The 16,154-nt window shown below is 33.4% G+C and overlaps 1 protein-coding gene across 7 annotated transcripts in view; it reads left to right on the top strand.

The window, feature by feature from the left end:
• Positions 1-16,154, top strand: part of KDM4C (lysine demethylase 4C) — a 248,398-nt gene that overhangs the window by 25,982 nt on the left and 206,262 nt on the right. For 6 of the 7 annotated variants that reach the window (XR_003532110.1, XR_003532111.1, XR_003532112.1 and 3 more), the window contains exons 5-6: positions 1,260-1,453; positions 9,006-9,055. Coding sequence is in view for 4 of the 7 variants with exons in the window: in XM_027670574.1 (XP_027526375.1) it covers positions 1,260-1,453; positions 9,006-9,055 (244 nt within the window). In the remaining 3 variants the exon portion in view is untranslated. Of the gene's footprint in view, positions 1-1,259; positions 1,454-2,611; positions 4,195-9,005; positions 9,056-16,154 lie in introns of those variants that run through there. The other variant, XM_027670576.1, reaches the window with a different exon arrangement.

Raw genomic sequence — 16,154 nt, 5'->3', positions numbered from 1 at the left:
AAGTGAAATAGTGGTAGAGGCAGTCAGAAGTGCCTGTTCGATAGCAATTCTGAGCTTCATACAGACATTACCTTCTTATATATCAATTCTAGTTGCTGCATACTTAACATGCTTGACATAAAAATCTCAAAAAATGAGGAAATGAAAACTGAGAGTATTAAATTTTCATTACTTCTTGCTTTATCCTATATTCTTACTCCTCCAGCTGTCCAGCTATTGAATGTCATCATGTTACTTAGCCTTAATCAGATGCATCGGGTTTGCAGTCTGCCATCAGTTTATTTCCCACTGAGTAAGGTTACCAGAACTGAAGGTTCAGTGCTGGGTGGTGTGCAGAGCAGCTTACGGTTAAGGGTATGCTTAGAGGCTGTCTTTCCAGGAAAACTTGCCTGAATTGAGTTTTTAATAGTTTTGATTATATTTCTTGGTTTTCTTACTGCTTGAGCACCTGCTAATGTCTTCCCTAGAGGTGCTAATAATTGCTGTTATAATGAAGTCTAATCTTTTTCTCTTCAGTTTTGTAGCTTTGATCTTGGTTATACTGTCTCTTACATGCTGTATTACCTGGAATTAGAATTGCACTTTGCGGTTGAATCTGAAATACAACAAAAACCACTTGCATTGCTTTCTGAATGACTTTTAATGTACAGATTTTATGGGCAATAATGTAAGGAAACAGCTTAAATCCCAGGAAATAATAGATTTCTGCAGTACATCATTATGATTAGAAATATATCTGAAGTGATATAATCATTTTATCTTTGTATACTTTACAGAGAGATGGTAAATTTATGCATGTAAAATAAATTTTTAAATCATTTTGCATGCTGTTTGGTATTACTTTTTAAGTAATAAAAAAGCATAGATAGGCCCAATGAAATTTAATGGCTTCCAGCTATCAACTCATCAAAGATTTTGTCTACAGCTGTTATTTCTATTGTGTATGGTGTTTTAATCCATGTTAGATTTGATGTACTAAGTGTAAATCAGATATGAACTTCCTTATATTCTCTGCCCTGAACATCTCAAACTTATGACCTGATCTAAAACTTACTAAGGTCAAGAGAATTTTTCTTTGAGTAACTTCAGCTATCTTCTCGAATGCTTACAAATTTGTATGAACATACAGTCTTTTGAAGGGCTAGGTCAGGTGTGTATTTTTTGACTGAGACTATTATATAAAGTTGCATTGCTTGATATATACTGAACTTGATATATATACTGAACTGATCAGTATATTTATTATGTATCTCTTTCAGGGTGTTAAGGAATGGAATATTGCCCATCTTAATACAATATTGGATGTTGTAGGAGAAGAGTGTGGAATTTCTATCGAGGGTGTAAATACACCATATCTGTATTTTGGCATGTGGAAAACGACATTTGCATGGCACACTGAAGACATGGATCTCTACAGTATTAATTATCTCCATTTCGGGGAGCCAAAGTCATGGCAAGTTTAAATTTTTATGAAAGATGATATCTCAGCTGACTAAACCATCTGTTGATGGGGTACAATTGCTTCACAATGGTAAACTTTACTGAAAAGCTAAGATAGTAGTTTTGTGAGGGGTTTTTTTAAGCTCAGTACTATGAAATATGTGAGGTTGGTGATGAACATCACACCAACGCAGTCTTTGATTTTTGAGGAAAAAGACAGATAAGTACATAAGGCTTATTGGAGTTCAACAGAAAAATATTTTAAAGATCCAACATAGGAAGCTTAAGGAGTTGGGAACCCCAAGACTACTTGAGGAACTTCTGAAAGAGCTCTTTGGTTCAGTTACCCTTTGGGACTGCATAACATGTTTTGTATTAAACATGCCTTTAATTACATCTTTGAATCAGAGTCATTCTCTAATGTGAACTTGGTAGGACCAGTAGAAGGTAAGATCCAGTGTTAAAGGTACTTCCTGTGTACAAAACTTCTACTGTCCTTTCTCTGTAATCTTAAATTTTTGGTTCAACAACTGTAATAGACAAGCTGGTTTAATATTACACGTACCAGTTGTGATATACGTGTATCCAAAGTATTTGAGAAGAATGTTTTCTATTTGATCATAAAATCTTTTTTCTTTTTTTCCCCTCAAAACCCCTGTGAAGAGAACATAAAATCATTCGAAAGATATATAAAAGATATGTTATATATCTTTCTAATGATTTTAGTTCAGTTCTGGGGTTTTCTAGTCATTGAAACTTGGGTGGAAAATTTGTAGCTGGTAATTCTATAAAACATTATTTGTATTTTTATACCCATATAAAATAAAAATACTTGTGTAACATGATGTATTTATACTCTGAGGGTGGTAAGTTGGTCAGATGCTGCTTCTTAGGTAATTGCTTTAAGTTGATCTGCTGTTACAGTGGGTCTCTTGAGTAAAGGCAGTGAAGGTGGATATCACCTGTTGTGGTAAAATGCAGGTCCATTTTGAATTGATAAATGTGAAATTGCTGCTTTGATAGAATTAGCCACACTAAGGAAGTCTTAACCATGAGATCAGTATTTTTGATAAAAATCAGTGTAAAGATAGGTAATTCCAAAATGTTCTAAGATGATAGGACACATTTAACTAATACAATGATTGCATGAATTTTTTTTTTTGCTTCTTAGGAATCTGAAAAGTGCTGTTTGAAGAAAATCTCACTGCATATTGTGAAATTCCTGGAGTAGAGACATTTACTTAAACCCTAAAGTCCTTAGGCATAATGGAAAGAAGATAGGAAATCTTCTTTTCTTTAAGTATTTTGAAGGAGGTGTGAGTTGATAATTGCTTTTCTAGTTTACAGATGCTTGTTTACACTATGAATGAACAAAATCATTAAACACTGACCTCTTCACCTCTGAAAAAATAACAGTGGATATAAATTAATTTTCTGGGCCACATTGGCCCATATTTTTAGGAAATGCAGCACTAAACGAAAATTGAATGAAAGACAACTAAAGATTTGATTTACACATGTGCCTTTACTGTAGGAATGCTGCAATAATTTATGCTGAAGCTGCTCATTTATCAGTAAAATGTGTCTTTTGTAAATGTGATATTAGTATAATGTTTTCTTCAAGAAAGTTGAGCATGAGCTGAATCTTAGGATATATATAGTAAAGATCTTGTCTGCTCTTAAATTTGAACTGATTTGACAAATGCATGCTTAGTAAAACCAAATAAGCTGACATGTACAGTAATATTAATTTTCTAGTTTTAGTGGGCGTACATGTTGTTCTTCAAGAACATACTGGTCTTTTGGAGAACTAATATGCAGTGTACTTTCTCTGAGTTGTGAAAGGACAACCACTTCTATCTGAGAGCCACAGACAGAACTTGTGGGTAGCAGCTAAATCTAACTGCTCTGGCAGTTTTTATGGAATGGAAGCTTTCTCCAGTGTTTAGGTATAGATTAACTTTCATTACTTACACTCTACACTTCCAGGAGGTATGTAGAGAAATCTGTAGTTTTATGTTATGTATACTGATTCCTTCATTAACTGCCTCAGATGAAACATGGGGGAAAAGTGTGTCTGATTAAACACTTGCAAAATCAGGACTAGGGCTGTTATTGTGTTTATGTATATATTTGTGTAATATATATGTTTTATAGATTCTTTAACTTGCAAAATAGTGCTACTGAGGGGAAATTAAAGGAGAGAAAAGAACTTAGAAGCTCTGAAACAGATTAATATGAGGGCAGAAGAGAGTGGAAGATTTGCTGGAAAGTAGAATAGAGACAATTACAATTGCCATTAGGCAGAATTTTTACTGCAATTTTCCTTTTGCATTTTTTTTTCTGAGTTGAAAAATCTTGAAGATGGTACCTCATTTTACATCACAGTTTCTTAGAAAAGGTCTTATTAGGAAGATGAACTATTGGTGTGATTGATGATCTACTTTATTAATTCAGTTATTTTTTGATATGATGTATTATGTAATGGTATCTGTGAACTGCTTATTAGTATTAAAAATGTCTTCATTCTGGCATTTGTTATTAAATATTTTCTTTTGGAATTATTGTTTTGGGGGTATAGGCCCTGACTAAAGAGAATTTATTTTTGTTTTGTGTACTAATTTGAGGAATTTTGTAATGTTAAACTATTCAACTCCTCCTGCAAATTCATGCCTAGCATAGAGCAGAATTTTGTTAGTAGTTCAGATGTTAGACTATTAGTATATGTACAATATCCTTGGTTAAAATACAGATAATGCTTCAATTTACATTATAAATTTTTAAATTAAAAAAATCTGAATTAAAAATATTTTAAAAAAAGTAATTCTGGGTTTATTAAGTATCTGAAAGTAAGGCTTACGCTTTGTGCCAATTACCTCACGAAAAACAGTGGTGCTAAATGTTTTTAAGTGTTAAAATGACGTAAATCTTCTTGAAGAGTATTAATAATGAATATGTGGAAGTATTTCTTAAGCAGGCACAAAATAATTATTTTCATGGTACTGTGGGTATTTCAAATATAATAATAATTAGACTAACTTATTTTAAAAAAAAATTTAAAGAAGAGTAAAGATGTGTAGAGGATATATTGTTTTACTATAGAAAGTAATATTTTAAAAAATTGTTCTCATTTTTTTCCACCTTTTATATCTGAGGGTGGAGGCCTGAACTCTTTTCTGCATGAAGAACCAGAGTTTTTTACTTACCATTGAGAGGGGCACAATATAAACTTGCAGTATGTAATAAAATATTATAATAAATAATAATTTATGTATCAGTTTGTATGTTTTCTGTGACATTCCATCTGGTCTTCACTCTAGCTTTTCCAAAGACTGGAAATGACAAGGCACAATATGTTATGTTAAAAACCCCTCCTGTTTAGTAAGGTATTTCATAAATCACAAAATGCCTTGCAGGGCTGGTCAGTCATAAAGTAAATGAGAATATATACTACAGAAAGAGAAGATGATTCCGTCTTTGTGACGATGTCAAGAAAAAGTGACTAGATTGTTGAAGAGAGAATGCTTAGATAGCCAAAATTAGATGGATTAGGAGAGTGAGACTGTACTCCACAATTTCTTTAGGTTGTAAGAGGGAATGGTTCTGTGGTGACATTCAGAATAAAGCAGGGATTTAGGTTCAGGAATTCTCTTTGTGATTTCAGTGGGTATAGGATGGTGAGAAATTTGATCTCCAGGTTGCCTAGAATTTATACCATGAGCAACATTATTGCCACCTCTTGATTGCCATGACTAATCTGCTTTTATGGATTTGCCAGTGTTGAATGTGTACCAACATCATTTCATGAAGTGGAAAAATCAGGAAAGATAGATAGTTGCATGGTAGGGGGTGTGGGAGTCTTTAAAACATGATTTCGTTTCAGATTTTGCATCCCAGTAGCAGAAGAGATAGAAATGGGGTTCTGAGTATGATGGGATAAAAATGGGTGGTGTTCTGATATTGGTATTACACAAAATTACAGACAAAAATGGTGAAGAAAGAGAAGCATACTCAGACTGATGCTAACATTGTAGAAATTGAGAACAAATATGGCACTAAAGTAAAGGATTTAAAGAGACTCAGCTAGGTCCTTACAGGGTCTTCTGGGTAGGATTAACAGGACTTTTAGTGTGATCAGCAGTTGACAAAAACTAGTTAAAATCTGGACAGGTGATTAAAAACTTTATGTAATGGTATCTGTGAGCTGCTTATTAGTGTTAAAAATGTCTTCATTCTGGCATTCATTGTTAAATAGTCACACTTCTTGCTGCAAATTGTCATAAAAGTTAGAAACAAGAATATTATGGGTCACAGAGATGACAGTAGCCAAATAAGGATTCTGATTGTAAAAAGGCAGCTATAATCAAACAGTATAGTGATTTGTCAGCATCCTGAAAGGGTTATTGTGCTTGAAACTGAGCAATCGTTTGATAGTTGCAGTTCTCCATAAAAAGGAGGAACTTTGCTGAGGGATTAGAAGAAAAAGAGAGGTTTTGTTTGTTTTGTTTTTCCCCTGTGGAAAAAAAATACAAATCTGCAGGAAAAATCAGGGGGTGTTACCCTGTCATTATATAACATGGACTTTAGTGAAGCAGTTTTGGTTAAGTATTTAACATAATGCTAAATTTGCTTGTAGCTGATGCTGTTAATTATTATCATTGCATGCATGTGGCTTAGGAAAAACAGAACCCAAATTGTTCCTCATTGAGTTTCTGGTCACTGATACGAGAATGATTGGATGAATACAAGTGGCTTCTGCTATGATGACCATCTTGGTTGGCTGAGTAGTTTTTGCACGGTAAAGCAATGATTTGTTGTTTTTGGTGTGGTTATTTAAAGTATACAGAGAAATAGTGTAGAAACATTAATCTTGAGAACATATACATAAATGTTTAACAATTACAAGTTAATGGCTTAGATTTAATATTTATTTCTTATTTGTAGTTGTCTTGTCACCAGTAGCCTTGATTTACTGAACTAATATGTATTTCAGAAGATCTTTTTGAACGATCCTCGACAAATATATGTACCATATTTTTTCTGTCCTTGTAGTATGACTAGTGGTGAACAGCAACTCTTCAGCTTCTGTCTTTTCATACTATTTAACAAGTATGTCTTCCTGAACTAATAAAATTATAGTTAGCATCAACATTTCCTTTTTTGTCTTTTCTTGCCTTTTTGTCTGTTTCGTCGCTTGCTACCCAAGAAAAACTCTCTTTGCCTCTTAGTGATTTACCTTTTAATGTCCATTACATTTGCTTTTAATTGGGCTGGGCTTGGCCTTAAGATATGAGAAGTCAAACAGATGGTAATGTAGCTAAAAGAGAGCTGGACACAAGATGACAAAAAATATTTTTCTATAAGCTTTTAACTGCTCAAATTCTCATATAAGCTAGGTGTTGAGACTAAGAGTGAATACATTTTTCCTCTGACTTGGTCGTCTGAGTTTGGGGTTTTTTTGTTTAATGTACAGTAGACCAAGAATCCAGCAAGAGTCATGTCACTCAGTTTTCTAATAAATTGTGTTAGGAACCAATCCCAAAGTGTCTCAAGTGTGACTTTGGGACTCCTCATGTCTGATAGTACAAAGGTGGTCTGTCACCATTCATTAGTCCTTGTCTTATCTGTGAGCAACAAGCAATAGCAACAGTGGGAAGAGGTAAAGGATTGAGGAGTAGATGTTACCACAGACCTCAGATGAAGACTGTGAGAAATACCAACTCGCATTGAATGTGTTGTATTGCTTTGTAACTGTAGATTATCTAAATAAATAGCAGTAGTCCAGTTAAATCATGTCCCATCTTATTTTTCCAAGAGACTTATTGAGAGCTCAGTTATTCAGTTTTGCATTTTTGTAATATTGACAAGTACTTACATGCTTATGTGTACAAATGGAGGCACGTGGCTGCATATTATCACTAAATTGTAGTAACACGTACTTTTGCAGGAGAAACTTTTTAGGAAGAATACCAATCCAATTAGAGTCAAGTAAAGCAAAGCACAGCATCCAGTTCTGAATTTTTTTTAAACATAAACACTATCTGTTCATGTTTTTTACTTTATGGTGTTGTGTATTTAATGACATACACTACAGTATATAATTCTGTACATACCATCTTTCTCCATTGAAGTGGGAAAGATGGCAAACATATAGTTCAGATTAGTATGGATACACTGATATGTGTGTAATACAGACTGGAGAACAGTCACAAGCACTTTAGAAGTACAAATGGAGAGAAACAAAATGCATTTTCCGAAGACGGTGAAGTTCTGATTAAAACTGAAAACATGGAGCATAGTCAAACTGAAAGTCTCTGATACTGTGTGAAGTGGGTTTCCAGTAGGGATGTGTTTTGCTATGGTTCAGCTTACAGAACACTGACTCCTGTAGTGGTTTTCCTTCCATGCAGCTCTTTCAGTTGTAATAGAGTAAAATTGTAAAATTGTATTGTGTGTGCAAAACAGAGCTTGAGGTAGAGGGATGTTTATTTCTTGTGCGAAATGAGGGCCCTGGGTCATTCACTTGTTTTTCTTAGTGAGTTGTCAGGGGAGATGAATGAAACGAGTTCACAGTGTAGTAAGAGAAAAAGGTTCTATGTTGACTCAGTTTAACAATGTGGATTTGGACTGTGTTGTACAGCTGAATATACATTTTCTTCTTTTCTAAACCATATTTTTTTATAGAAAAGAATCAGTCTAATGCTATTGCAATATTAAACTAAAACAAAATTCTATTATATCATATATTAAAGTAGTTAAAGTCAATAATTCTACTTAAAACATACTGTATATCTAGGAAGTGCAGTAAATATGTTAATAGTAAAGAAAAGCAGAAAGGAAACTACTTTTACAGTAGTTTTCTATTGTTTGGCTTCAGTAAACATGAAAAATAACATGAGGTTTATTCAATTTCTTTTGTATTGTTACTGAGTTGTTGCAGATAGCATATGGAATTTTTAAAAAATAATTTATTGTAAGAACAGAGGGATTCTAAGATATGTACAATTCTTTAAAGTCTATTTCTTTAATAATCTTAAACTTTAATTGTAATGATTCTACATGGGCAAGTAACCCTTTTATTCCACAGCACTGGCTATAGGAAAATGTAGAGATGTTTAATGATCATATTTTTCTGTTGAATCCTTGTGTCTTTTGAAGCATATTAAAATTCAAAGCAATTAAACTAGTATAAATTAGACTTATTTTATGTGGTTTTGTTTAGTTTGGAAAATTAAAGTATATGTATCTTTTTTAACTGGAGTGGTTTAATAATATGAAATATTGTCAATGTACATGACTTTAAATAGTGACTATAGCATTTTTGAACTACATAATATAATGTTTAAAATAGAAATAAGCTAATATTTTTCTCAAATTAAAACCAAACCCCAAAACCGAACCTCTGTATTTTTAACTTAGATATTGATATATTTTTTTTTCTGTACAGTTTTTCTGTCTTTAATCTTTTTGGCTTCTATATTCTTAGATATTTATCATACATGAGTGATGGCTTTTGTGGTAATTATGTCTTTAAGCATTTCATCCTTTCTTTATGTGAATTTTAGGTATGCTATTCCTCCAGAGCATGGGAAACGGCTTGAAAGACTGGCTCAAGGTAGTAATTTCAATATTTCCATATGTAAGATGTTTGAAGGACAAACATCCAGCAAAGTGAAAAACATTGTCCTTGACTCACCTACTGTGTTTTATTTCTTAATGTTGTGTGACTTTTTATCTGTCTACAGTATTATTGCAAACAAGGAACACTGTGTAGTGCTCTGAGGAATTCTTTAGAAATAAAATAGTGGATTTTTTTTTCTTCTTCCCTTAGAACTTTATTTTGTACTGGAATTTTTAGCTTGGTGAAACTTATGAAAATGAGGCTTACTATTTTGTTGTTCATTAGATTTTCATTGCTAGTATCTTTGTTTCCTCTGTGCCCTTGCTCTTTCTTGTCGTAGCTTCTTTTAGTAACTTTTTGAATCTTAATTTCTTATCGAAATTTGAAATATCCAAATTTGAAGACAGACAAGTCTCCAGAAGGTTTATCAAAGTTAATGACTGGGTAGAGGATGGAGTCTTAGTTAGTACCTCTGCAAAGGGGGAAGCACACGAAATGTACAAACAGTAAATCTTATTTTTTACCAGCTTTCTGACCAGTGAACAAGCATATAAATCCACTTCAGCTAAAGCGTGTACTGGCTTTTGCCTTCCAGAGGTGTTGGGAACATTTTTGAACAACGATCAGGGCTATTGTTGTAAGGTTGAGTTTTAAAGGATAAAAATCGTGAGTCTATAGGAAAATTCTCACACAGTAGTTTTGGTTTACTTTCAATAGTACACCTCTATTTTTGTTTCTAAAATAAGAGAGCAACTTATGAACATGGGAATAATTAGAGATGTTTCTTTGCCTGGGAGCCCATGTTTTATAGCTTGCTATTAACCATAATATGTAAAGAATGCTATTGCACGTTCCTAATAGTTATTGTGTATCAGGACCAAATTCTGCAAATTTTTGTACATTTTTGTTTTTATATTCGTTTTTTTTTTTTGGTATATAGGTGCATGACTGTTTTTCGGAGCTGTTTTAGAACTATTGCTGAGAACAGTAGGAGGGCAGTTAGAGATGTGAATGTCAAGACCTGTGAATTTCCAGTCTTAAAAGCATGTCTCAAGAAAACAGATTTCAACCATTTCCTATTCCTAAATTTTGCCGTAGTTCCATTTGAAAAAGTTGTCCTTTGCTTTCCAGATTCTTTTTCCAATTTGCAAAGTATAGAACTCCTTATACACTTAACGAAGCTTTTGGTTTTCCCTGGTAAACAAATTGAAACATACAGACTGGGCAATGGATGCTGACTTATGATAGGATGATTCAATAATTAAGATTTGCAAGAAATTATAAAAGAGTAAACGGAGTAGAGAATTGGGAAAGTTTAAGACAGGGACACTAGGGCTGGTGAAAAATGGAAAGTCTTAGCAGGCTCAAACAGATGCAAGGAGATTTTTTTTTTTTTCACAGCATTCATTCCTCACTGTCCATGGTGAATTCTAAAATTTTGCATGGCTTCTGGTGCAGTTTGCACAACACTGGCACCTATATTTGTTAGAGGAGCATAGGAGCTGCTGCTGGCTTTGTAAGGTTTGGAACAGCACCTAGTTGGTACTAGATTAGTTAGAGAAAGCAAACTTTTCATGCTGTATGTAAACACTTCTCTGTACATATACATTTGATATTTGATATTTGATGGGAGCAAGATCTTTGGGTAGATAGTCTTTTCATTTGATGTCAAATGCTCCTCTAGTGTTTATTGTGGATTTCATATTGCTTGATTGTAGCTATGCAGTTTTTTAAAACCATTCAATTTTAAATGTCCTGTAATAACACTAAGATTAGCTCCGTTGGTTAGACCGTGGTGGTAATAACACCAGGGTTTTGGGTTTGATCCCTGTATTGGCCACTGACTTATGAGTTGGACTCTATGATCCTTATGGGTCCCTTCCAACTCAGAATATTCTGTGAAATCTGTGAGCATGTATTGAATTTTGTTTTATTTTCAAAGTGAGGGAAGATGATGGACAATTTCAGCAGTGCTTGTTCACTCATTTCTAAAAATGAAGTGGCATTGAGGCATGGCATTGATTGTTGCAGACTAAAGAAACCCTTCAGATTTTTCTTTGAAATACCTTTATTTCCCTAGATATTGGATTAACCCATACAAATTCCGGAATTTTGTAACTTGTGGAGATACCTGTCTTGCTTCATGGAAAAAGAAAGCATCATGTTAGAAAACTGGCCTGAAGGTACTCAGGCCTCTTACTGCTGATAGTGGCCTACAAAAATAATAGGAAAGGAACATAAAGCATGGGGAGAAATGGAAATCTCCAAGCTCACTGTTTTTCAGAAGCCAATAGGTTATATTGGGGGAACAATATCATGTCTTAATGTCCAAATGCTAGAGTCAGAATTGCACAATAGGCTGAATGGGGTTTAGGACTTCAATCTCACCTATTTTTGCTTCATAGCTGTGTTTCAAATAGTAAATAGCAACTAAACCATAGAATCAGATACTGAAAAGTGATGATAAAATTTAAAATAGTGTTTATTCTGTTACACTCAGTGACTGAAACTCGATTGACGTAGGAAAACTACATACTCATACAGAGATTATTTTTGTAACAGCAGTATAAGATAAATGAATTAGGAAATGTTAAAGAGGGTTGGCCATGAAACTAAGTGTTTAGCATTCAGTTTTAATGTCCTCTGGGGTATTTTTCTGTGAATAGATTGTTTTCATGATAATTTGCGTCCAGCTAATAGCTGAGAATGGAATATAGAAGATGATGCTGTAGTACTTAACAGTAAAGATGATGGACCATTTCTTATTATTTCCATGCTGTACCAGTTAAGACCTCTCTGATCTGCTTTGCAGCTGCTGCCTCCTAAAATACAGCCTAAATTTTATACTAAGGTATCTTACAAAGATGAAAATAAAAAGTAAGCTGCGTGGCTGCAAGTCACTTAAGAGCAAACATTATTAAAACATATTATAAATGACACCTTCATACTTAATGACGTGAAAATTGAAAATATTTTTAATCATATTTTTGCATGAGTGCAACATTTGAAGGAAAAAACCCTAATTTTTTCAAGGTTAGCTCTGATGACCAGATACCTACTGAATTAATCAAATGCTCCTAAATAATTAAAATAATAAAATAATACATTAAATGTGACAGGTTGTCTTAAGTCAAGGCAGAAATTGATACATGAAATTAAAGGAAGGCTAGAATATTTTCCATTATCTTGTCTTCACATCACAATTACCACACATGCCTTTTGTGCATGAATGCTTTCATTTTTGCTTTCCATTGAAATCTTGATTGACTGTGGTGCCTACAAATGCTTTATCTGAAAGACATTAGACTTGCATCTAATAAAGACAACAGTTTGATTTTGCCCTTCAGCTGCTTTCTCATTTATGTAGATTTTTTTTTTCAATTTTATGTTGACATAAGTGTAATAAAAATCTCAAGTGAGCTGTTAGCTGCAATTTTTATACTTTCTCTTATGTTAATCTGGAATACTATGGTATTCTTAAGGACTTTTTGTTTCACAAAATGGGTTAGAAAATAAAGAGAATAGAAGCAGACTGCCAAATGAAAAATGACAGTTTGAAGGATTTTGAAGATCTTTTAATAGATCATTTGAGTGCTGAAAACTGTTTTAGAAAGGAGATGACATCTATCTGTGGTGTTCAGTTATGTTAAAGAAGAAACTAAAGTAAAGTTTAATGTATTGTAAGTATATAGGGTTGTTATAAAGAGCTTTGTATGGTGTATAGTATTAATTACTTCATTTCATGCAGAAGTCATTACCTGTTAGGTCTGAAAGTAAATACAAATAATTGTTGAAATGATATTTGAAGCAGAACTTGCATAACTTCTAAGGGTCTTGAATTTGAAAACTCGAGCAGCTGAAGAATTGCATCTTTTTCTCAAAGATATAAGTCCACTTAGGAAAGTTGCATTTAAGAGATAATAAACCTAAATGTATTCATTGAGTGTATTCATCTGGGCATACCGACAGTCATATTTCCTAGCACTTGAAAGCTACTTTTTTGTGGGTTTTGTACTCTGTGCTTTGTATAGCATATGAATTGCCATTGTTTCTTCATGACGATTGTTTTCATGCAGACTTACCTTCCTAATTTCTTTTATGTTCAACACAGAAAGTTAAATCAAATTAGTTTAAATCACTGCAAAGTAACTTAAATAAATCATATAAAGTTTGTATTTATACCTACCAAAGTAAAATCTAAGAAAACAATTACTAGAAAACTCAGTAATTCTTTCATCTCTACCTGTTTTCAAGAATACTGATCTGTGAATTATGATTAATATTTTGTATTATTCTAGGTCCTTTAATATCTACATAAATAAAAAAAGATAACTTTGAGTTATATTGCGTTAATTTGGTTTACTTTTAATTTCATTAACATTAAATTTCAGTAAAGATACTTGCAATTTAGGGTGTTCTCTTTTGTTATAAGTTTTATATTTTCATTTTTAAAATTTTAAATAATAATAAACTACGAATGCAGCACTTTTACTGTAAAATTTCAGGTGAAGTCTTGAGTATGGAAGTGTAGAAAATCTACAGAAAGTGTAGCCTTATTCATTGACTGGTGAGAATTTGATTTGAAAGTTCTCTAAGAATATGATTTTATGTATATATGCTTAAATAATGACTTTATTATTACCCACATTGTGATATCCTTGATCATAGAAGGTAATACGTAGCAAATCAACCTGTTCAGTCTAATGGAGTTATATAATTACTCTTTTGGGAATAGTACTGTAATTTGTCCCTTTATGATTTTAGCTGAATAGTTTAATTGAAGATATTATGGACACATTCTTAGTACCACAGAAAAGCATTCCAAGTATCTTGAAAATGCTAATCAATCGGGCAGTGGAACCCAATCCACTTCAGTTTGCCTGAGTGAAGGTATAATACTGATGTGGTTGTCTGATAAGAGTTGCATGTGATATATAGTAAGGATACTCTCAGGTTGGAAGAGAAAAATGAGCCTTTCAGGTAGCAATGCTCACTGTCCCTCAATAATTTATAGATTTGAACTTATATTTTAAAATATATTCTTTATCCCTGAACCATTTAATGTATGCTTTAAAGACTCCCAGTGCAGCACTACCCTGTATGAGTTCTCAGTCACAGAATCACAGAGTATTCTGAGTTGGAAGGGACCCACAAGGATCCACAGCTAGGAACCTGCCGAGTGCCTGCAGGCTTTGACTTCTATCTAGCATATATGTGGGTTATAAAACCAGAAATGGTGTGGAAAGATCGTACTGAGGTGGAATAGCATTGACAAAGAATGTATCTTCACCAGCCCAGCGATACTGTTGTAACTAAAGAATTAGTTTAATTTTGTTAGTACAAATAGCATTGGTAAGATTGGACATTTTGGGCTATGTTATCTGTCAGAACACGTATAAAGAGTCTTCTAAGGGCATGGTTTTGATTGTTAGCACATTCTGAAGCCTGTGCTTTCACATATTCTGTGCTATTGTTGCTTGTGAGAAGGAGATAAGGATTTTAAAAAGCCAGAGAGGGACCTCGGCTTTGGTGGATAAATGTACACTTCCTGTATTTTATGTGTTCATGCCCAAATGTTTGGCCACCAAGTGATGAATCACTTACTTACCTTGTAGACTGTTCTAATTCTGCTCTATGTGTTGAGAATGTCAGTGTTTCTGTAAATCATGGATTAGAGAATTTTCAATTTGATGGTCTTTATCTAATGGGCATAAATCAATGAGCATCCTAATTCAGTTTTATCCTGATCTCTGATTATTGCTCATTGGCTCATATGAAGTAATTATTTTGAATTCTCATCTTGTTTCTGTGTAATCATTTCCAAGAAGATGAATAGGATACATGTCTGCCATGTCTCAAGAGACTATCCAAGAAAATGGGGTTGCATGCCAATTCCTACAAAATACTTGCTCTTGTAGAACTAATTTAGAGTTAATGGTTAGTGTTAATGGATTAAATTAAGATTTCATGTGTCTTTAAAAGCATGAATGTATTACAGAATTTGAATGGTAGTTACATTCTACATAGTTTTCAGTATTTTTTTTTTATGTGGGATTTCACTAAACATACAGGATTAAATGGTAATTCTGTGAATTTGTAGTTTTAACATCAGCTTGGTATTTGAGAGTGGTTCTGGGTGTTGCGGGCATATCTTGATTTGGCTTGCATTTAATGTTTTTGTAAGGGTCTTGTAATATTTCTAATGCAAGTCCTCTATTCAGTGTGCTTTTAGGTATTTTTTTTACATCTGTTCAGCAGTTCTCTCACAGGGATTTTCTTTTCTGAAAGAAAAGCTTTTGGGACCTTATATTTAGCCTGACAGAACAAAAGACCTTCTGATAAACAGTCTTGTAAGGAGGAAATATTACCTTCATTTCTTTCCTCGTTCATTGAAGGGGAGTGCTTTTGAGAAAATGAGGTGAATGAGTCTGAAAAATTTGTGTGTGTAAGTGTAGACTTTGGCAAGTCAAAAGATATTTTATAGTGGTACAGAATGCGTAGGCTGCACTTTTGGATTTCACTGCAAGGGCTCTGTAACCACAGCAAGCATTCTCCTGTAAATTTCTTGTAATGGATTTTGAGCACGTTGTGTGTTCTGCTGTTCTGTGTTATTTGCAGCTTCCTTGGAATTCAGCAACAAGCTTACCTTCTGGTTGGACTTGTCACAACTGTTTCTGATCTCTTGAAGTTGTAGTGGTACAACTTAAGTTTTGGATGTCAGCCCATCATTTGCTTTTTATCATCTTGTATTGAGCTAATTGAACATATTTCAGTATCAGAATTTGGTACAAAATTTGTTTTCTCAAGGAAAATTCAGTCAAACTTTCCCTGCTTTTAGAAATTAAACTTTTTGCTACCTTTCATACTAGCTCTTTCCTCAAGTCTCAACTATCACTTTCAATCACGTTTTTCACAGTAAGTTCCAGTATATTTCTTTTATTATGTTGCTTAGGACTGAGATTTCTTGAATCTCATAAACTGTAGGTTCTAAGTTATGATTGCTGTCGTTATGTTATAGGCATTAATTGTGCCCAAATTTCTTTGTTGGAAATTGTGGGCTAGCTTCTTTTAACTGTCTTTTAGTCAGTGAAGC

This window comes from Neopelma chrysocephalum, unplaced genomic scaffold (genome assembly GCF_003984885.1).
Source record: "Neopelma chrysocephalum unplaced genomic scaffold, ASM398488v2 Primary Assembly neopelma1_96921, whole genome shotgun sequence".
In the NCBI taxonomy this organism is placed as follows: Eukaryota; Metazoa; Chordata; class Aves; order Passeriformes; family Pipridae; genus Neopelma; species Neopelma chrysocephalum.
This window is presented reverse-complemented; position numbering and strand designations above follow the sequence as displayed.